Source organism: Mya arenaria, chromosome 3 (genome assembly GCF_026914265.1).
Source record: "Mya arenaria isolate MELC-2E11 chromosome 3, ASM2691426v1".
Lineage (NCBI taxonomy): Eukaryota > Metazoa > Mollusca > Bivalvia > Myida > Myidae > Mya > Mya arenaria.
The window spans coordinates 91,715,192-91,738,318 of NC_069124.1; the positions used below are offsets into that span (position 1 = coordinate 91,715,192).

The window sequence follows — 23,127 nt, forward strand, 5'->3', positions numbered from 1 at the left end:
ACAAACCATGACACCCCGTCCTCCTACACAGCCACCAACCACTTCCGTATTTTGGTACGCCGAATTTCGGACTATTTTGTTTTCACTGATCATTTGTGCATGGTTGTGCAAGCTTTTCGATGTATTGGCTATAAAGTTTTAACATTTCCCCAGATTAAAAGCAAACCTATTAATAACGGATGCTGAGAAGGACTACACTGTATCCACAGGGAGTTGTTCCTTGTAAAATGACAAATTGCCATACAGGATGTAATTAGGTTTAAGCAGGATTATCATTTACAGTATGTCTGTTGCTATGATATAGTTATTTTATGATAGATTGGTTTCACGTTTTCGTAAACGTTATTTTTTATTCTCTTAATTGAGGATGAGAAACTGAGCCCATGTATACGATAAGAACACATGACATTAAATAACTTGCTATTTCATTGTGTCTTTACGTGCTTTCTGTTCATTATGCATCACTTTTATTCCGGTTAAATGTACATGCCTGTCAATTTATGTTTTACTTCGAACGGAGGACCAATGATCAATTTTCCTTTTGTATATTCTGTGCTCTTGGTTCGCGCTTTGTGACCGAGTCTATGCTCTGGTTACATTGCCTCGTAAATTATGATTACTTCCTGGCAGCCAGAAAGTAAAAGGCACTAAAGCTGGCTAAATCTGAGCCGGGTCAGTTCGGATGCGCCCTTTGAGGCCTTTTTTTAGGCGACATCTTTAGACGAAGGTATGGATGGAAGATTCCCTGTAGGTTTTTTTGTTTTATTGAGAACATGATGATAATGGAGGGTATTCAAGAACAATAAAACCATGTGACGCCATTGCTCTTAACGGAGCTGGATATTGTTTGTTTTAAAATGCACGTAGGACAATTGGAATGGATTAATGACGCATTCAAACAAAATCGCAAAAACTAAGTCCCAAACGCATTTGTTGACGCCACATGATTTCTATTTTTCACTATGCTTAAAACGTCTTAAGATTAGTGAAAAATAGAAATCATGTGGCGTCAACAAATGCGTTTGGGACTTTGTTTTTGCGATTTGATTTCATTCGTCCATTGTCATAATGTTTAATTTCAAGTAATCATGGTAAATTCTAACAAATTCAACCTTCAACCTTCAACATTGTTTTACACTGATTCTTTCAAATGTGATAGAATCAACAAACATACCTCGTTGAATTGTTTAATACTGTGGTTTATATACACTACCTTAGGTGCTGTACGAGTTCGTTGTGTAGTCTCCTGGAACGATGGCCATGCATGTAGTTAATACCATTTGTTTGGGATGTATATGTAGGTGTGGGGGACGTCTAGCTTTCGACGTCAACAGAAATTTATTCACCGATATCGGCCAGTGAGTGTTAGTACTTTGAGGTTGTGGACAATATTGCACAGAAAGTACAAAGCACTGTAACACGGAACCTTTAATTCTGTAAGTGCCGAAGCGGGGAGACGAACTTGCGACCACAGGAATGCCAGTCAAGTGTCTTATAACTAGACCACGCATCCGCCTGCGACCTCTGGATTGAAAGTCAATTGTCTTAACACTAGACCACGGATCTGCCTTCGACCTCTGGATTGACAGTCAAGTGTCTTACCACTAGACCACGCATCCGCCTGCGACTACAGGATTGACAGTCAAGTGTCTTACCACTAGACCACGCATCCGCCTGCGACCTCTGGATTGACAGTCAAGTGTCTTACCACTAGACCACGCATCCGCCTGCGACCTCTGGATTGACAGTCAAGTGTCTTACCACTAGACCATGGATCTGCCTGCGACATCTGGATTGACAGTCAAGTGTCTTACCACTAGATCAAGGATCTGCCTGCGACTACAGGATTGGCAGTCAAGTGTCTTACCACTAGATCAAGGATCTGCCTGCGACTACAGGATTGGCAGTCAAGTGTCTTACCACTAGATCAAGGATCTGCCTGCGACTATAGGATTGACAGTCAAGTGTCTAACCACTAGACCACGGATCTGCCTGCGACCTCTGGATTGACAGTCGAGTGTCTTAACACTAGACCACGGATCTGCCTGCGACTACAGGATTGACAGTCAAGTGTCTTGTCACAAGACCACGGATCTGCCTGCGACCTCTGGATTGACAGTCAAGTGTCTAACCACTAGACCACGGATCTGCCTGCGACTACAGGATTGACTGTCAAGTGTCTTACCACTAGAACACGGATCTGCCTGGGACCTCTGGATTGACAGTCAAGTGTCTTACCACTAGACCACGGATCTGCCTGCGACTACAGGATTGACAGTCAAGTGTCTTACCACTAGACCACGGATCTGCCTGCGACTACAGGATTGACAGTCAAGTGTCTTACCACTAGACCACGGATCTGCCTGCGACTACAGGATTGACTGTCAAGTGTCTTACCACTAGACCACGGATCTGCCTGCGACCTCTGGATTGACAGTTAAGTGTCTTACCACTAGACCACGGATCTGCCTGCGACTACAGGATTGACAGTCAAGTGTCTTACCACTAGGCCACGTATCCGCCTGCGACCTCTGGATTGACAGTCAAGTGTCTTACCACTAGACCACGCATCTGCCTGCGACCTCTGGATTGACAGTCGAGTGTCTTAACACTAGACCACGGATCTGCCTGCGACTACAGGATTGACAGTCAAGTGTCTTGTCACTAGACCACGGATCTGCCTGCGACCTTTGGATTGACAGTCAAGTGTCTTACCACTAGGACACGGATCTGCCTGCGAATACAGGATTGACAGTCAAGTGTCTTACCACTAGACCACGCATCCGCCTGCGACCTCTGGATTGACAGTCAAATGTCTTACCACTAGACCACGAATCTGCCTGCGACTACAGGATTGACAGTCAAGTGTCTTACCACTAGACCACGGATCTGCCTGCGACCTCTGGATTGACAGTCAAGTGTCTTACCACTAGACCACGGATCTGCCTACGACCTCTGGATTGACAGTCGAGTGTCTTAACACTAGACCACGGATCCGCCTGCGACCTCTGGATTGACAGTCAAGTGTCTTGTCACTAGACCACGGATCTGCCTTCGACCTCTGGATTGACAGTCAAGTGTCTTACCACTAGACCACGGATCTGCCTGCGACCTCTGGATTGACAGTCAAGTGTCTTACCACTAGACCACGGATCTGCCTGCGACTACAGGATTGACAGTCAAGTGTCTTACCACTAGACCACGGATCTGCCTGCGACCTCTGGATTGACAGTCAAGTGTCGTACCACTAGACCACGTATCTGCAACTGTGCGGGGAGAGACTTAAATTAACTATAACTCTGCAATTGTAATTAAAGCTTGTTTGCCTTGTATCGTTTGTAATTCCAACCGTCTTGGTTATTCCAATTTAATTCTGTAATATTTGTCTTTTGAGAATGATTAAGCATCAGCACCCAAATTATTCCTATTTCGCCCATGTCTGTTCAATCGTAAGCTTTGACATTTTGTAATTACTTATCTTCTAATTGTAACCATATATTTACAACAGAAACAAATCTGTTTCTGATTAAGTTATTACTTTTCTTCGATGTAACTGGTCACTAGGGACACATATGTTACTGGTCACTAGGGACACATATGTTACTTACAAAGGTTGTTTACATTTCAGACATTAGCGGTTGTCTTCGATCAAATTTTACTTTGTTAACATTGTCTCGATAGTAAGGTATGGATATTGCAATTAGTGTTTATTCACGATTTATCGAATAAAGTTCACTATCTCGTTAGTGTTTATATAGGAGGCTATTTTTCAGGCCATACACAAGGTGTGCCCGCCTTCTTGAATCGGCCGTGATCGGGAACAGATGGTGTCTACATTTATACACATAATATGTATATTAAACGCATTTAATTGTTTCCTAACCCTGAACATTCCACCAAGGATAAATCCACTAAGCCTTGGTCTTTTTGTGGGTGAGAGGATAGACATTTAAACCAATGGTGCCATCCCTTGCAAGTTGGAGTCGCAGTTTCGAAGAAAAACACTAGATGATAGTAAACAGGAAAATATTTATATTCAAATATAACCCACCTAGTATTTAAGTTTTTATTTCAAGTTTCCCAACTGTTGTTGACAGCAATTTAATGCAGATAATTGCAGCTTTCAGTTCAAAGGCATGTCGTTAAATTCCAGGACTGACTGCCAGTCATCAATTACAAGAAACAGTTGAATTAAAGGTTCTTCTGTTGATTGCCATATGAAGTCAATCAAGAAATGTAGCATGATATGAATATATCTTAAGATAAAAGTTGATTGCACAATTGAGTATATACAAATCGATAACTGATAATAAATCTATATCTCGATTTGTTTTTTATGAGTCGTGACAGTCCTGAAATTATACAATTGTCCTTCATAATTTCTGAAAGAGACAGAAGCACACACTTATTGATATGTACAACATTGTGCATGTTCGTTACACACAAATCTGGTTATTTTAAGTTGTTGATGTTTTGATGTGATCAGTTGAAATCATCGACCACCTGCCCCAAAGCGAACATGAGATGACCGCCCAGAGAAGTGAATGTCGTCATCACCGTATAATGCCATAAGTCTTCGAAGAAGCTGGCTCAGTGTGGCGCGCTTTCTGGCTGCAAGGCATCACAATATTTAATGGATATATTCAATTCAGCATGCGAAAATCTATTTTAGGAAATGCGCATGTAAAAATAAACAAGGACTGACGTTCAATTAACTATCTTTACGGCCGCACCTAGAGCTATACCTTGACATTGGTATCAATAAAAGCTGCGGTGTGCTTTCTAAATCAAACAAATTCCTACTCAATCTACTAGGAAAGTTTTAAAGTGTCTTTAATATTCATCAATGAATGTTAGCCGTGATGTACCTGATCCTTGTGATTGTGCTCGCTTGGAGAGCATGGCCACTCCACTGGAGAGCGGCACGTATGGGCGGGAGGCGAGCACGGCGGGGTCGTATTGCGACATCGGGGCTGAAACACACACAAAGTTTAAGAAATAGTGTTTTACATTTTCAAAGGTAAATCAATACACTTAATAGCAGAGGGCTGTTTGTTAGCTCTTGCCATTAAAGATACGAGTTAAAATGCATCTCCCTTGTATGTAACTATAACAAACCTCTCCTCTACAATGTAGAAAATTCCTGCATGAAGATAGAGGATCACAAAGGAGTGTTCACTTTGTATCAAATTCATTCACGGGTTTAAAATAAACACGAATTAGAGATTCTATTTGTAACATAACTACAAACTGCTATTGGACTGTTTCATCAGCAGGAAAGGAAATAGTCCCACATAAAATCATTTTATTGACAATAATAAACATCGATCATGTCTCAGTTATCTACCGATTTTCACATAAAAGAACAAAAATACACATTTCAATCCATTTAAATCAACCAAACCAATAAAACGAGCAACTACGTGATGTCATTAATGATCAAGACAGACAGACAGACAGACAGACATTTTTGTTTAGACTTATACAATGTACATCATCTACATAAACATATATATTTTCATAAAACATGTCAACGTGTATATACAACATGTAATGGTAAATACGTTTTTGTTTTATATAACACAACATACTATGTGTAACAAAGCAACATACTATCATTTACTATGTGTTACAAAAAGATGGAGGCTGAACTTAATATTTATCTTTCAACATTCAATAAATTATTTCGAATAACAAGAGCATATTTAATATACAAAGCTAGTTTAATTAATTCATTTCTATCATTTGATTTCAATAATCGTTGAAATTTGTATACAGAAGGGTGCATATAGTAACAACGTTTTAAATATTTCTTCCTAACATCGGAATAACATGGACATATGCATATAAAATGAAATTCATCTTCAATATCGTTAGTATTGCATTTTGTTTATTAAAATCATTATTTTCACAAAAATCTTCCGCTTCTTCGTTTGAACAATCAAACACATTACTGCCAAGATTTTCAAAATATTTCTCGAAAGGATTCTAACTCTATTTTATTAGAAACCGACTTATTCTTATTTTTAAAATATTTCCAAAAATCTTTTGGTTTAGCTTTCTTCAATTTCTCTATTTCAGACAGATCAAGCGAGTATGTAATTGTGGCATATTTGGCGGTTGAAGTTTGAAAATACCATTCTAAAGTCAGTTTCACTGTCGCTTTCAGCTGTGCGAAATCGCTTTCTAGCTGGTTGATTACCACATAGGTTTTTGTCATTTTGATAGAAGTGCACATGGCTATTACCTCCGTGAACTGGAACACCAAAAAAGTTGTAAAATCCACCAGAAACAGGGAGATTTGATTTGGAATCACGGAGCATAGCTGGAGTGCAGGATGTCGGCTATTTTTTGTGTTGATTTGAATTACTATGGCTATATTTAACAATAGATACAATGTTCTTGTGTCCCGACTACTTGCATAATCTGGTTCGCAAGAACATTTTCGTCATTTCCATTTTAGGACGAAGTACTTTTAGGCACTGTGAAAAGAGTCAGCCCAGCATTCTTCACCATTCGTTCATCGTGGCGCTTAGTTTGTTGACACCGACAGGATTTCTTTTGAAAGGACCAAAGGGTCAGACAATGGAACTGTTTGTTTGTTTGTTTACGTTTAGTTTACAGTACGTGATGCGGTTACCTAATTTGCATAGTCATAACACTAGTTACGAAAAGTATTGTATGGGTTGCGCCGTAAGTTATGTTTTAAAGTATAAAGGCAGATATGTAGATCTATATATACGATTGTTTAAGCATATTATTTAATTTTCTCCGATATTGACATAAAAAGTAAACTTGAACGCCCAAACCCTCTGAATCGCTAGTAGTTGATTACAAGTATAGGGTTATGGCCGGTCAAGTATGAGGTTATGGCCGGGTCCGCCCCCACCTCTGAATCGCTAGTAGTTGATTACAAGTATGAGTTTATGGCCGGTCAAGTTTGAGGTTATGGCCGGGACCGCCCCCCCCCCCGCCCCCTCTGAATCGAAAGTGGTTGATACAAGTATGAGGTTATGGCCGGGACCGCCTCTCCCCCTCTGAATCGCTAGTAGTTGATTACAAGTATGAGGTTATGGCTGGGTCCGCCCTCCACCCCTCTGAATCGCTAGTAGTTGATTACAAGTATGAGGTTATGGCCGGTCAAGTATGAGGTTATGGCCGGGTCCGCACCCCCCCCCCCCCTCCCACCCTGAATCGCTAGTGGTAGATACAAGTATGAGGTTATGGCCGGGTCCGCCCACTCTCCCCCCCCCCCCGAATCGCTAGTGGTTGATACAAGTATGTGGTTTTGGCCGAGTCTGCCCCCTTCCCCTCCTGAATCGCTAGTGGTTGATACAAGTATGAGGTTATGGCCGGGTCCGCCCCCTCTGAATCGATAGTGGTTGATATAAGTATGAAGTTATAACCGCCGCCCTCCACTGAATCGCTAGTGGTTGATACAGGTATGAAGTTATGGCCGCCGCCCCCCACTGAATCGCTAGTGGTTGATATAAGTATGCGGTTATGACCGGGTCCGCCCCCCCCCCCCTTAATCGCTAGTGGTAGATACAAGTATGAGGTTATGGCCGGGTCCGCCCCCTCGCCCTCTCTGATTCGCTAGTGGTTGATACAAATATGAGGTTATGGCTGGGTCCGCCCCCTCCCCCCTCTGAATCGCTAGTGGTTGATATAAGCATGCGGTTATGGCTGGGTCCGCCCCCTCCCCCCTCTGAATCGCTAGTGGTTGATATAAGCATGCGGTTATGGCCGGGTCCGCCCCGTCCCTCTGCCCCCTGAATCGCTAGTGGTAGATACAAGTATGAGGTTATTGCCGGGTCCGCCCCCTCATCTGAATCGATATTGGTTGATATAAGTATGAGGTCATGCCTCCCCCCCCCCTTGAATCGCTAGTGGTTGATACAAGTATGAGGTTATGGCCGGGTCCGCCCCCACCTCTGAATCGCTAGTGGTTGATTCAAGTTTTAGGTTATGGCCGCCCCCTCCCCCCTCTGAATCGCTAGTGGTTGATACAAGTATGAGGTTATGGCCGGGTCCGCCCCCTCGCCCCTCTGAATCGCTAGTGGTTGATACAAGTATGAGGTTATGGCTGCCCCCCCCCCCCTGAATCGCTAGTGGTTGATACACGTATGAGGTTATGGCTGCCCCTCTCCCCTGAATCGCTAGTGGTTGATACACGTATGAGGTTATGGCAGCCCCCCCCCCCCTGAATCGCTAGTGGTTGATACACGTATGAGGTTATGGCTGCCCCCCCCCCCCTGAATCGCTAGTGGTAGATACAAGTATGAGGTTATGGCCGGGTCCGCCCCCTCATCTGAATCGATATTGGTTGATATAAGTATGAGGTCATGCCTCCCCCCCCCCTTGAAGCGCTATTGGTTGATACAAGTATGAGGTTATGGCCGGGTCCGCCCCACCTCTGAATCGCTAGTAGTTGATTAAAGTTTATGGTAAAGGCCGCCCCCTCCCCTCTCTGAATCGCTAGTGGTTGATACAAGTATGAGGTTATGGCTGCCCCCCCCCCCCCCTGAATCGCTAGTGGTTGATACACGTATGAGGTTATGGCTGCCCCTCGCCCCTGAATCGCTAGTGGTTGATACACGTATGAGGTTATGGCTGCCCCTCGCCCCTGAATCGCTAGTGGTTGATACACGTATGAGGTTATGGCTGCCCCCCCCCCCTGAATCGCTAGTGGTTGATACAAGTATGAGGTTATGGCTGCCCCCCCCCCCCCTGAATCGCTAGTGGTTGATACACGTATGAGGTTATGGCTGCCCCCCCCCTGAATCGCTAGTGGTTGATACAAGTATGAGGTTATGGCTGCCCCCCCCCCTGAATCGCTAGTGGTTGATACACGTATGAGGTTATGGCTGCCCCCCCCCCCCCTGAATCGCTAGTGGTTGATACACGTATGAGGTTATGGCTGCCCCCCCCCCCTGAATCGCTAGTGGTTGATACAAGTATGAGGTTATGGCTGCCCCCCCCCCCCCCTGAATCGCTAGTGGTTGATAACAAGTATGAGGTTATGGCTGCCCCCCCCTCCCTGAATCGCTAGTGGTTGATACACGTATGAGGTTATGGCTCCCCCCCCCCTGAATCGCTAGTGGTTGATACACGTATGAGGTTATGGCTGCCCCCCCCCCCTGAATCGCTAGTGGTTGATACACGTATGAGGTTATGGCTGCCCCCCCCCCCCCTGAATCACTAGCGGTTGATACACGTATGAGGTTATGGCTGCCCCCCCCCCTGAATCACTAGCGGTTGATACACGTATGAGGTTGTGGCTGCCCCCCCCCCCGAATCACTAGCGGTTGATACACGTATGAGGTTATGGCTGCCCCCCCTGAATCGCTAGTGGTTGATACACGTATGAGGTTATGGCTGCCCCCCCCACTGAATCGCTAGTGGTTGATACAAGTATGAGGTTATGGCTGCCCCCCCCCCCTGAATCGCTAGTGGTTGATACACGTATGAGGTTATGGCTGCCCCCCCCCCCTGAATCGCTAGTGGTTGATACACGTATGAGGTTATGGCTGCCCCCCCCCCCCCACTGAATCGCTAGTGGTTGATACAAGTATGAGGTGATGGCTGCCCCCCCCCCCTGAATCGCTAGTGGTTGATACACGTGTGAGGTTATGGCTGCCCCCCCCCCACCTGAATCGCTAGTGGTTGATACACGTATGAGGTTTTGGCTGCCCCCCCCCTGAATCGGTAGTGGTTGATACAAGTATGAGGTTATGGCTGCCCCCCCCCCTGAATCGCTAGTGGTTGATACACGTATGAGGTTATGGCTGCCCCCCCCCTGAATCGCTAGTGGTTGATACAAGTATGAGGTTATGGCTGCCCCCCCTCCCTGAATCGCTAGTGGTTGATACACGTATGAGGTTATGGCTGCCCCCCCCCCCTGAATCGCTAGTGGTTGATACACGTATGAGGTTATGGCTGCCCCCCCCCCCCCCCTGACTCGCTAGCGGTTGATACACGTAAGAGGTTATGGCTGCCCCCCCCCCCTGAATCACTAGTGGTTGATATACGTATGAGGTTATGGCTGCCCCCCCCCCTGAATCACTAGTGGTTGATACACGTATGAGGTTATGGCTGCCCCCCCCCCCTGAATCACTAGTGGTTGATACACGTATGAGGTTATGGCTGCCCCCCACCCCCTGAATCGCTAGCGTTTGATACACGTATGAGGTTATGGCAATATAAACTAGTTTAAACCCATGGGGGATTCTTGGTCCAGTGATCTCGTTTTCACTGACCGTTCCTGCATTTTTAATAGAGCCATTTTGATGCGTGTGCGGTCTGTTTTTTTGTGTGTGAACGTTTGTGTCACTCGTTCAGAGTCGTTTGGGCCCTCACCTTGTGTCTCCATGTATTCATTACTGAGCTTGTCCCCTGTAGTTTCCTTTGTATTGTTAAACACACTTGGGTAATAAATAAAGCTGTTCGTCATACGGTTATCTTGAAATGTTCGAAGAACTATGAAAACAGTTACACTGAGATCATTTCCTCGAAGAAATGTTCTGGATATGCTTCTGGTGAATAATTGATCATTTATGGATATTTGAATATCTGTGTTGGGAAGATCATATATGATATTATGCGGTTAAATATTGTCGTTTTTATAGATTCATAAAATACATATTTCCAGTACATATTAACTATACTTACCAGGAATGCCAGTTAAACGACATAAATATGACTTGTTCTCGTTTTGGCGACACTAGCCGTGTACGATTGCGTCATTAATCGTATTAAATTCAGAAGCCCAGGGGGAAAATAAATGTTAATTGAACACGCAAACGTTTTTATTATCATAATGGCTGGGAAATATAGTAAACGTCTATACTGAGAACTTGAAATAACTCGGGGTCCAGGGTTTGCCAAGCAAGGATGGGTAGTGAACTTTAGTATTTTACAAAAAAAACAATGATAGCAACAGAGACGATCACAACAACCAGAGCCAACTAATCAAGATTGTTTAAAGACACGATCATTGCATTGCAGGCACTCAACGTGACACAGAACGGCACACAACAACATACACTCAACGTCATACACAACGGCACGAAACAACATACACTCGATGTCATAGACAACGGCACGAAACAACATACACTCGATGTCATACACAACGGCATGAAACAACATACACTCAACGACAACATACACTCAACGTCATACACAACGGCACGAAACAACCTACACTCAACGTCATACACAACGGCACGAAACAACATACACTCAACCAGACTCACAACGCCACACAACAACAGACACTCAACGAGACTCACAACGCCCCAAAACGACTGAAACTCAAAGAGACTCACAACGCCCCAAAACAACATACACTCAACGAGACTCACAACGCATCAAAACAACATACACTCAACGAGACTCACAACGCCCCAAAACAACATACACTCAACGAGACTCACAACGCCCCAAAACGACTGAAACTCAAAGAGACTCACAACGCCCCAAAACAACATACACTCAACGAGACTCACAACGCATCACAACAACATACACTCAACGAGACTCACAACGCCCCAAAACAACATACACTCAACGAGACTCACAACGCCCCAAAACAACATACACTCAACGAGACTCACAACGCCCCAAAACGACTGAAACTCAACGAGACTCACAACGCCCCAAAACAACATACACTCAATGAGACTCACTACGCCCCAAAACAACATACACTCAACGAGACTCACAACGCCACAAAACAACATACACTCAACGAGACTCACAAGGCCCCAAAACAACATACGCTCAACGAGACTCACAACGCAACAAAACAACATACACTCAACGAGACTCACTACACAACATAACAACAGTAACCATTCTCTATAATAGTATTGTTAATTTATGCAAACTTTGACAAAGCATTATATAAATAAAGGTATAATTATAAATGTGATTTATATGGGCTTTTTTATCTCGTTAAAACGATTGTATTATTGTTTGATTTAAAGGTTCGTGATATCATATATGATCCAAGTGCCTCATATCGAGAAAATAATAATTAGTTCGGTTTGGGTTCTTTTTTGAACGTTGGTTGGTTGTGATTAGTTTATTTCAGTGTTTGTAATTCAATGACTTCAACACTTGCACTTAACACTTAAATATTCATATTCCAGCGAACCTAGTCAGGAAACACGTTTAAAGTTTAAAAGCGGGAGCATTAGCAGTTTTGTAACGTGATAGTATTATTAATAGAGTATAATTGTCAATTGCGCGTGCGTGATGTTGTATTTTAATCCCAATTGTATTTTTGATACTGTTTAAGGGCAGGCAGCGATGCAAAAGTCGATTTAGGGACCAAAATTTTAAATGTTTTAAAAAATCAACTTCTATTTAGTTTTGAGGATTAATATTTAACAAGAATGACTCATATATCCGATGCAACATGAAAAACTGTAATAAGGAGTTGAGCCTTTTTTTATGAAATAATATTTTATCAGATTTCCAATCATAAAGCATTTACGTTTTCTCGGAAATGTCCTAATACAAAAAGAATATGTTTGTGAGTCAAATTTATCAAAACTGCCCAATCAACAATGTATTGCGGCTTTGTGTTGATTGCAGCTATTTAAAAAAGATACATATTTTTTTTGTAACCCGGAAATGAATTTCATCAGCGAAATTTCATTATTTTTCTGAAAAACTTTCTTATTTGACAAGATATCATCAAGATATCTCAAGACGTTATTGAATAGGTAGTCTGGGGCGTTTTGACATTAAAACGAAGTACTAATGTCGCAGACATTGCCGTAATAATGTGAATGCTTTCTGATCCAAAATTTGTTAAAATCTTTTTTTTTTATTTGTTTAACACCTAACTAACCCAAAACATGTCACCAAGAATAGATGTTTCACTTCCAAAAAATATCGTTCATCAAAGCTCAATAAAACATGTTTTTATTAACGGTTTAGTTTTTGACCTTCCCCACCCGCTTTTGCATCGCTGTCGGCCTTTAACGTCGATGACAGAATTTAGTGCTACGCATATGTACCAATTTTAAGTTTTCCCAAAAAAATTCTTATCTGGAAGTCAATTTGATCGTTTTCAGACATATTCGGCGACTAACAATTTGCAATAATTGCATAAATTCAGGGAAATATGTCCCCTAAAAGTAGACACTAACAATGGAACATAATAAAAACATAGCTCACTGAGCGCATACACCGATTAACACGATCATTACCGGACATAAGTAAAATTCGGCTGTGCTCATGACATGATTTGCTTGTAACCGATATTTCATTACTGATATTAGAAGTGTTTCATTTATATATCTACGTAATCAAGATACTTACATTTAATCATAGACCAGTGCCGATATTCATAAAAAGTATCATGTCATTTCTAAACTTAAGTCAAATTCTAATATTTTGAAGCCAAATTAGAAAAAAAAATAAAGGTGTTTTTTAACATAAAAGTATGGGTTTTTTTGTAATTGTCCATGTTGTTATGGTTTCAACCGCTAGTAAATGTCGTCATATTTCATAACTAGTTGTAACTGTTAGAATTTTTAAATAGAAGCATTTGAGCCATCCAGCCAAATTCTACCCGTACTGCCTCAATTAGGTTTACTTAGTGTCTGTTAGACAATGAGTGTTTTTTTTCCTTTAGACAAGTCCATAATTAATTGTAGTGTTCATTGTATTATGGAATACAATCCATCTAAGTGCAAAGTTGGTCATGTGACCAATCTTACCCAACACTTTCGTCATTCTTACTCTGTCCAGCTGGCAATCAGAAGACTTATCATTGGAAGCGCGTGCTTACATGAAAATCGCAAATAAACTTCTAGGCTCCGCAGAAACGTTCAGTAAGACTCCTCATACCTGAATCACACAACGCCATGTGGAATTTCATAGACTCCTCATACCTGAATCACACAACGCCATGTGGAATGTCATAGGGAAATGTCCATTCAAAGACCGAACCCCTATTTTTCGTTAAGATCAAATGCCGCCGTAAAACAAATTAGACACGTTGCTAGTCGCGGTCAACTATACTTTGATGACTATATCGAGCTCCATTTGACAATTTAATCGCATACGTAGTTTATATTAAATTATAATATGTTAATGCGTTAAAGTTCATATATAAGTTTTAAATATATATTTAAGAGGGAATGATGTCAGACGCATTTTAACGATATATTTTATTAAAAATAACGATTTGTTTTTAACATCTGTTTAAAGCGACACTCTTATTCAAAATCAATACACTCACATGTATAACAGACATCAATTTTGACTGATAAACCTTTAACTAATTACCAAATTATGCATTTATGGAAAATATTTGTTTCTGATAACACAATTGTAACCGTGTATTTAAAAGCAGAAAGCGCAAAAATATAAAATGATTGGTGAATGTTAAAATATTTACTGTGGTCTGCTATGGTCTCAAAAGGTAGAAATATCGTGTCTAATGTTCATTTATTTCAAATTAAACTAGGTATCCTTCATAAGTACCATCGTTTTCGACATTAATTTATCCTTTTTGGAATATTAAAACAGTAGTATTAATTGTGGTACATCTTATTTGGGAGTAAGAGTGCATCTTTTATTTACATTTTAAGAAATGAAATCGGCTGGTTAATGTGTCCACTCTAAGAGCACGTATATGGTATATTGTTATTGCCATGAACTAACTCATTTACATGTACGTAAATGGTTGAAGACATATAATTACAATTACGCTATTGTATCACCAACGAATCGGATCAACTGTTCCCTTTAATGATCTGAATAAGATCAAATGGTCTGCTTCGAGCTATTATTCCTTTCAAATCTCATTTCCAGTTAAAGAAATCATTCCGTGACAGCCTCATTCTGGCATCGCCGTGATTGTTGCCAAATCTCAGGGTGAATTAAGCCATGACGTCTAACTGCCTCTCGTTATACATGGAACAGTCATATTCCACAACGTCTAATTAAGACTGATGGCTCTCTTTGCTGTGGACCTGTTCATTATGACATGGGCAGGGCGGAAGACCTTCCCAAAGTGGAAGTGAATGGAAGGAAGGCTGCTCACGCTTTACGAGCACGTCAGTCAACCAATTTGTCACCAACATGGAAGCAAATTGTGGTAATATAGTGTTCGTTTATCAATTTCTCATGCAGCAGACGCACTCCTGTTAATATATCGTAGTTTCTAACGTAATGGTCATTAATATTGCACAATATCATCAGTTACATGTAGCTGTCACAGATCTGTCGGTGAAAATGATCCAGTTATAGCGCTTGGCTATATTAGGCCCAGTTCAACTGACTCTGCGGAGACCCATGTAATTATGTATTCTATACAGCCCGCGGGATGGTTGTCTAATTTGACTGATTTCCGAGCAGTAATGACAAGTATTAATAAGGTGGTGGACGACACGACATAACGCAATAATTTCTATGGCAAAAATAGCGTTCTAGAGTGGTAAATTATAGAGACCTAACCAAGTTCAATGTAATGCGGTTTCATTGAAAACAATCTGGCCATTTGATATAACATGTACCGAAATACTTTCTATTCGGAACGGAATCAAGGCATGTTTTTATGAAGTAACTTACAATGTTGATAATAATACACAACCAGCAACAAAATGATAAACATGTAAAATTCGAGATTAGCATACATATAATCATTCAAACTTAAATCGAACAACCAAGAAGTACACAAGACAGGTTTCAAACATCAACACCACCGCAACTGATCTTTCAAGCACCAACACAGACGAAACTGATCTTTCACACACAAACACATCTTCTACGAAACTGATATTTCAAGCACCAACACCACCGTAACTGATCTTTCTAGAACCAACACCGCCGTAACCGTAACTGATCTTTCAAACACCACCACCGACGAAACTGACATTTCTAACATCAACACAGACGGAACTGACCTTTCAAGCACCAATACAGACGAAACTGACCTTTCTAACACCAACACAGACGGAACTGACCTTTCTAACACCAACACAGACACAGACCCAACTGATCTTTCTAATACCAACACTGCCGTGACTAATTTATAACAGATCAACACATACACAACTGAACGCATGTACGCAATTAATCGATCAAATATCTGTCCATCCAGATGCAAATTACATATACCAAACTGATGATGCAACTGAAAATAGCAATACAGGGTTTGGTAACGACTTTGGTATTTAAACCAATATCATATTAACACACGGTTTGACTTTACTTTTATCTTCAAATGACATTGCGTTTGAATGGCATCGTTCGGATAATGCGAGTGTTTCTGTAGTTTATAATTATATTTATAGTATAATTGAAAATTAAAAGTACAACAACTTCATATACTAGCATCATATTTTGATAGGAAGCTAAGAGGTTATAAAGATAATCTTCTTCGGTATCAAATTGTTCATTAACTGGTTGCCTAATGGAAGGTGTGGTCTTGTTTAACGGCACATGGGCCAAATAAAGGCCATAACCAACCAAACAAACAAGAGGAGAAACAAAAAGAAATCAACACAAATAGTTCACGTGAATATGAAACTTCCACAGATTGGGCTTGCCGCCATGGAAAGACCATCGAATAAAATAAGTGTGTGTAGGGGTCGGGGGTCAATGGAAATCCATGTGGCTAAACCGGACAATATGAGCACGGTCAGTGAACACCGAAAGTAAATCCCTGGGAAGACTCGTTATAAATCCCTGTGTTTAAACCAGACACTACTGGCACGATCATGGAAAACCCAATGGAAATCCATGTGTTTAAAGTTTAAACCGGACAATACTGGCACAGTCAGGGAAAACTGAATGGAAATCCCTGGCGTTTTTAAACCCGGACAATACTGACATGGTCTGGGGAGACTCGTTGGAAATCCTTGTCTTCAAACCGGACAATACTAGCACGGTCCGTGGAAACACAATGGAAATCCCTGACGTTAAATCGGACAATACTGACATGGTCTGGGAAGACCAAATGGAAATTCCTGGCGTTAAACCGGACAATACTGGCATGGTCCGTGGAAACCCAATGGAAATCCATGGCGTTAAACCGGACAATACTGGCATGGTCTGGGAAAACCCAATGGAAATTCCTGGCATTATACCGGACAATACTGGCATGGTCCGTGGAAACCCAATGGAAATCCATGGCATTAAACCGGACAATACTGGCATGGTCCGTGGAAACCCAATGGAAATCCCTGGCATTAAACCGGACAATACTGGCATGGTCTGGGAAAACCCAATGGAAATTCCTGGCATTAAACCGGACAATACTGGCATGGTCCGTGGAAACCCAATGGAAATCCCTGGCATTAAACCGGACAATACTGGCATGGTCCGTGAAAACCCAATGGAAATTCCTGGCATTAAACCGGACAATACTGGCATGGTCCGTGGAAACCCAATGGAAATCCCTGGCATTAAACCGGACAATACTGGCATGATCTGGGAAAACCTAATGGAAATTCCTGTCATTAAACCGGACAATACTGACACGGCCAGTGAAAACTCGATGGGAATCCCTGGCATTAAACCTTTTTTCCAACGCTCAACTTTTTCATTGATTTTTCAAACAGCGAAATTGACGTTTTGCAGATTTTAATGATTAAAACAATTGGTTTATACTAATGTATTTTAGCTCGATTGTGACGAAAGCTGATAGCTTATAGAATCACTCTCGAGTCCGTTTCCTGGGCAGTAACCAGTACTGTGTCCTTTTTGAGAGGCTATGAGAAAGTACCCCTGGTGGGGATCGAACCCACAACCTCTTGGGTGAGAGGCGGACACCTATACCACTAGACCACTATCACCCGTTATTAGAACAATTGACCTAAAAGAAAAATAACTACTTACAAATTACAAACTCACATTATATTCAAACAATTAGAATAAAGAAAAAGTACAGTTAGATATATATATATATATATTACTTTGACCAGATGTAAATTCATGATAAGATTTTTATCCTCACAATAATCATCCATTAAAGAATTTTAAAAATTTAAAAATGTGACTACAATCATGATTTAAAAATACCCTCTAGGTTTGTTTTGTCTTAACAATACATTAAAGTGTCGTTCATTGAATTATATATGCGTTGATATACATGAAAGTCGAATTTATCAAAATGGTAATGTACAAAATAACAGCTTCGCAATACAATTACACGAGCGCTTTACAAACAAGTAACAGCGCAATGGTCTCTTCGTGGTCAACATTATATTTGTCCAATGAGAAGGCAGTATTTTGCAAGTGTTCTAATTCATTTATTTATTTAGTAAATCAGCAGTCAGCAGTTATTGATTTTAATCAGGTGAAGCGGTAGATATAACTTGTGTCTGGCACAGTTAGTTGGTAGTTTACAAAATATAATGTAGACCACTACAAACTTAAAAACTGTTAGTATGTACCTACACACAATAATTGTTTTTTCGATAGAGCATATTCCACACGTATCGAAGCAATTGTTTTAAAATATTATTAATTTATTATGTCAAACAACCACAATTATTGTGCCCCCAATCATGATTCTAAACTATGCATTTTAATATTTATATATATATAACACTGTATGAAAAACAACACGTTGAGAAATTGTGCCTTTGGTGATTTTGGTGTGTGTTTTTCATGTTTTACAGGTCTTTGGTCATGGAAAAAAAACGATCGGAGAGTCCGAGTGACAATCCAGTTCAATTTAGTTCAATAAACAGCCTCGGTTAAAAACGTTGCACAGGTTCCCTTAAATAGTATTTTATCATAGCTGTTGTTTTGTGTCTTCCAGATATTAATGCTATTGTTAAAATGGAACCAATAATTCACTTGGCATTAGCAAACATTAATCCCACACGAGTTGCTTTAAGACCACTCAACTGCCAAGCAAATTGTATTTTGCAAGTGATTCTATTAATGTTCAACAAATATTGAATCACGCTGACAAATGGTTACTGGTAATGATTTCAATTTGTTATAAAATCAGAGTCATGGATCTTCTATAACTAAATGTAAAAATCGTTTGATGTGTTATATTAAGAATGGGTATTACTTAAACCTTATCACGTCTGTTGGACCGCAAAAAAATGAAAATTGAGGGTGGCATTCTGGGTCACATATAACCGACGCCCACGGCGCTTTATAATTGTATGGGGAGAACATGTTCAGTGTGTGTATACCACGTGATAAATTACGTCATAAAGGCTACGTCGGAAGGCAATATTTTGTTCGAATGAGAAATTAAAACAAAGATTACTTTTCTATATGTCCACACTTTTAAATGAAACAAAGGGCAGTCTATGCCGCTTACAGAGCCCCGTCTTCGGTCTTTTACCGGAATTCGATTAGGGGATTAGTTTTTCAAACACTTTGACAAACGTGTTTGTAAGATATGTTTTGACAGTGCTCCGTCAGACGGCGGTTTTGAGAAAAGGTTTATCGAAGTGTTTAAAGAAACTAAACTCTTGACCAAACTTCGGTAAAAGACCGAAGGCGGGGCTCTGTCGGCGGCGTAGACGGCGCTATGTTTCATTTAAAATGGTAAAGAAATAGTAAATTTATATTTGATTTAAGTATTCGTTTGATGCCTTCCGACGTAACATTATGACGTAATTTATCACGTGGTATGAACACACCGATGTTGATTGGATAGATTTAGTATAATATGGGCCTTATTATGTATTTTAATGTTGGGTTTTTTTCTACCATAATGCCATTAAAAGATCAGTCTAAGACATTGCCACATTGCAGAGGGTAAGCCCGGGTACATTCCCCTCTCGACCCGCTAGTTGACATGTGGACATGGTGTGCCGCGCTCAACACATACGGTCGTACCATTATTCTATGTTTAGCGTCATCGGGCGTTTTTCAGCATTCAGAATGTTTTTATACGAACATCTGAATTATACAGAAACATATAGTTATCTAGAGCATGAATTTTTTGTATCTGAGTCAAGAAATATTTCCTAATATGTTCAATTTGCTTGATGTATGGACCTATAAATTAATATGATGCTTTATGATTTTCATTAATAAAATGGTAACTGTTGTGAAGAGAATTCTTTTGTTCGGATATCCAGTCCGTTTTTGTAAGTTTTGAAATTGGATCATGACGCTAAACAAAGAATCAGTTTGGTATGGCCTAGGTCATGTACTTGAGGTTGAGTTTAAACTTTAAGGTCGATTTATTATTTTGTCGTTTCTTTTATCGCTACGTTTATTCCTGTCATAACTTATATGGCCAGCCAATGAAATCGCCAGTTTCAATAAGTACCCCGCTTTATCGTTAAGATTTGAAGTCTTACAGTATTAAAGGTATGACGTCATAGTTTGGTTCCTCGCCTGCTGAATACAGGTTACATTCTAAGACATTTGGAACATGACTATGACGATGTCGAATGTCGATGGAAAAATGTATCGTTATCAAAAATATGAAAAGGTGTTCATTGGCATAAAAAAAACGAATACAGTTGTTAAAATGCAATCTTTGACAAAATACCAATTATATTTACTTACTCCAACTTACAAGAACATAACTGTTTATTGATATGTTAATGCCATTTTTAAATCAGTTACATCTTATGCCTCAGCAATAAGTAATTCACCTATCATGTCTAAAAAAATATAATCTGAGTAGTATTTTTATGTTCTGCCCTTTAAACGTAAATTACAAAGTGTATCATAGCATGCTACTTTAGATGTTTTTACTTTTTAAATAGCTATTATATAAGAGTGTATTAAATACTGACCGTCATCGAAGAGCACCTCGGAGCCGGAGTCTGTGTATGGGTCGCCCATAGCTGCTGCCACTGACCAGTCATCCAGCGGGTAGGACGAGACGACACATAACCCGACCAGAACAGAAACGAAACAGTATACGATCATATTAGAATTCATGTCAGACAGTTATCCCGGCTTTATAAATATAGATTATTACTCTGGAGTGTAATTTTCAAACACACTTTATGATTTCCTGTTTAATGAACTTTTAAAAATTAAGTTGTTGCTTAGTTTTGCCATTCGATTCCGCGAGTATCCTGTTACTTGACGTATATGTCCAAATTACTCATTTGAAGCGCGAGAGTCTATATTGTTCGAAGGTTTATTGCGTTCCTTATTGTATTTTATTATTTATAATTTGTGTTTCTGTGACGCCACTACCATCGGAAATGAAAAACGGAAAGTAAGAATGAAGAGTGTTGGTTCTGGAACTGTTCCCACGTGTTGACTGAAGGCAAAGCTTGTAACGGTAATGTTTTATAGGAACACTATGGGAGATAAAATGCCAATAGCGGTGCTGATATTCGAGAAGTGGCGACACTGACCAGATATTGACGACACTGGCAAAAAACCAAATAGGAGGCTGCTACTTTTAATTATCACCTGTTCACTAACATCGTCATAGGCATCAACTTACACGGAGTTTCTGGGAATCTCGTGGAAGGTCATTGGAGTATTTAAACGTGGAGTATCAATTTTCGAAATGATCTCTTTTGTTCGTAAATTAAATGACGATCATAAACTCATGTTTTATATGGATATGCATTTTTAGTAAAATATCGGTCCACGTAAATGTGACTACTACATTTTGTTCAAACAATATTTATTGTGTAAAAGTACATTAAGCAAAGAAATAAATTACATACATGATAAGTAAGGATTAAGGAGATTATTACCAATAATTTCCAATAGCAGTCTTTTTTAAACAGGTACGAAGTGATAAGAACAGAAATAGATGAGTGGATTGGAAGAAGAGGAAGTAGATATCAAGTTTAACGACTGCTCATGCCCGAAGTCAGGGGAAATACATTTGTCTATGTCTCGAAGTGCCCACTGCCTACGTTAAGGTGATAGTATCAATGCTTAATGCCTACGAATATGATTTAGTGCTTGTATTAAAATATTAATTACTTACTTGCCACTATGTGTTCTATATGGTACTATGTGACACTGTGTTGTACAGTGTGGTACAATGTGTTACTTTGTGGCACTATGTGTTATTATTTGTCACTATGTGTTCTATATGGTACTATGTGACACTGTGTTGTACAGTGTGGTACAATGTGTTACTTTGTGGCACTATGTGGTATCATTTGCCACTATGTGTTCTATATGGTACTATGTGACACTGTGTTGTACAGTGTGGTACAATGTGTTACTTTGTGGCACTATGTGGTATTATTTGCCACTATGTGTTCTATATTGAACTATGTGACACTGTGTTGTACAGTGTGGTACAATGTGTTACTTTGTGGCACTATGTGGTATTATTTGCCACTATGTGTTCTATATGGTACTATGTGACACTTTGTTGTACAGTGTGGTACAATGTGTTACTTTGTGGCACTATGTGGTATTATTTGCCACTATGTGTTCTATATGGTACTATGTGACACTGTGTTGTACAGTGTGGTACAATGTGTTACTTTGTGGCACTATGTGGTATTATTTGCAACTATGTGTTCTATATGGTACTATGTGACACTGTGTTGTACAGTGTGGTACAATGTGTTACTTTGTGGCACTATGTGGTATTATTTGCCACTATGTGTTCTATATGGTACTATGTGACACTGTGTTGTACAGTGTGGTACAATGTGTTACTTTGTGGCACTATGTGGTATTATTTGCCACTATGTGTTCTATATGGTACTATGTGACACTGTGTTGTACAGTGTGGTACAATGTGTTACTTTGTGGCACTATGTGGTATTATTTGCCACTATGTGTTCTATATGGTACTATGTGACACTGTGTTGTACAGTGATGTACAATATGTTACTTTGTGGCACTATGTGGTATTATTTGCCACTATGTGTTCTATATGGTACTATGTGACACTGTGTTGTACATTGTGGTACAATGTGTTACTTTGTGGCACTATGTGGTATTATTTGCCACTATGTGTTCTATATGGTACTATGTGACACCGTGTTGTACAGTGTGGTACAATGTGTTACTTTGTGGCACTATGTGGTATTATTTGCCACTATGTGTTCTATATGGTACTGTGTGACACCGTGTTGTACAGTGTGGTACAATGTGTTACTTTGTGGCACTATGTGGTATTATTTGCCACTATGTGTTCTATATGGTACTATGTGACACTGTGTTGTACAGTGTGGT

General features: G+C 40.3%; 1 protein-coding gene across 1 annotated transcript; it reads right to left on the bottom strand.

The window, feature by feature from the left end:
* Positions 1–4,058: 4,058 nt before the first annotated feature.
* On the bottom strand, positions 4,059–21,209 carry LOC128229009 (uncharacterized). The gene is made up of 3 exons (XM_052940632.1): positions 20,751–21,209; positions 4,869–4,973; positions 4,059–4,611 (listed from the first exon to the last, which is right to left on the bottom strand). The coding sequence occupies exons 1-3, from the start codon at positions 20,896–20,898 to the stop codon at positions 4,493–4,495; spliced, it is 372 nt and encodes a 123-aa protein (XP_052796592.1). The 5' UTR covers positions 20,899–21,209; the 3' UTR covers positions 4,059–4,492.
* Between the last annotated feature and the right edge of the window lie 1,918 nt (positions 21,210–23,127).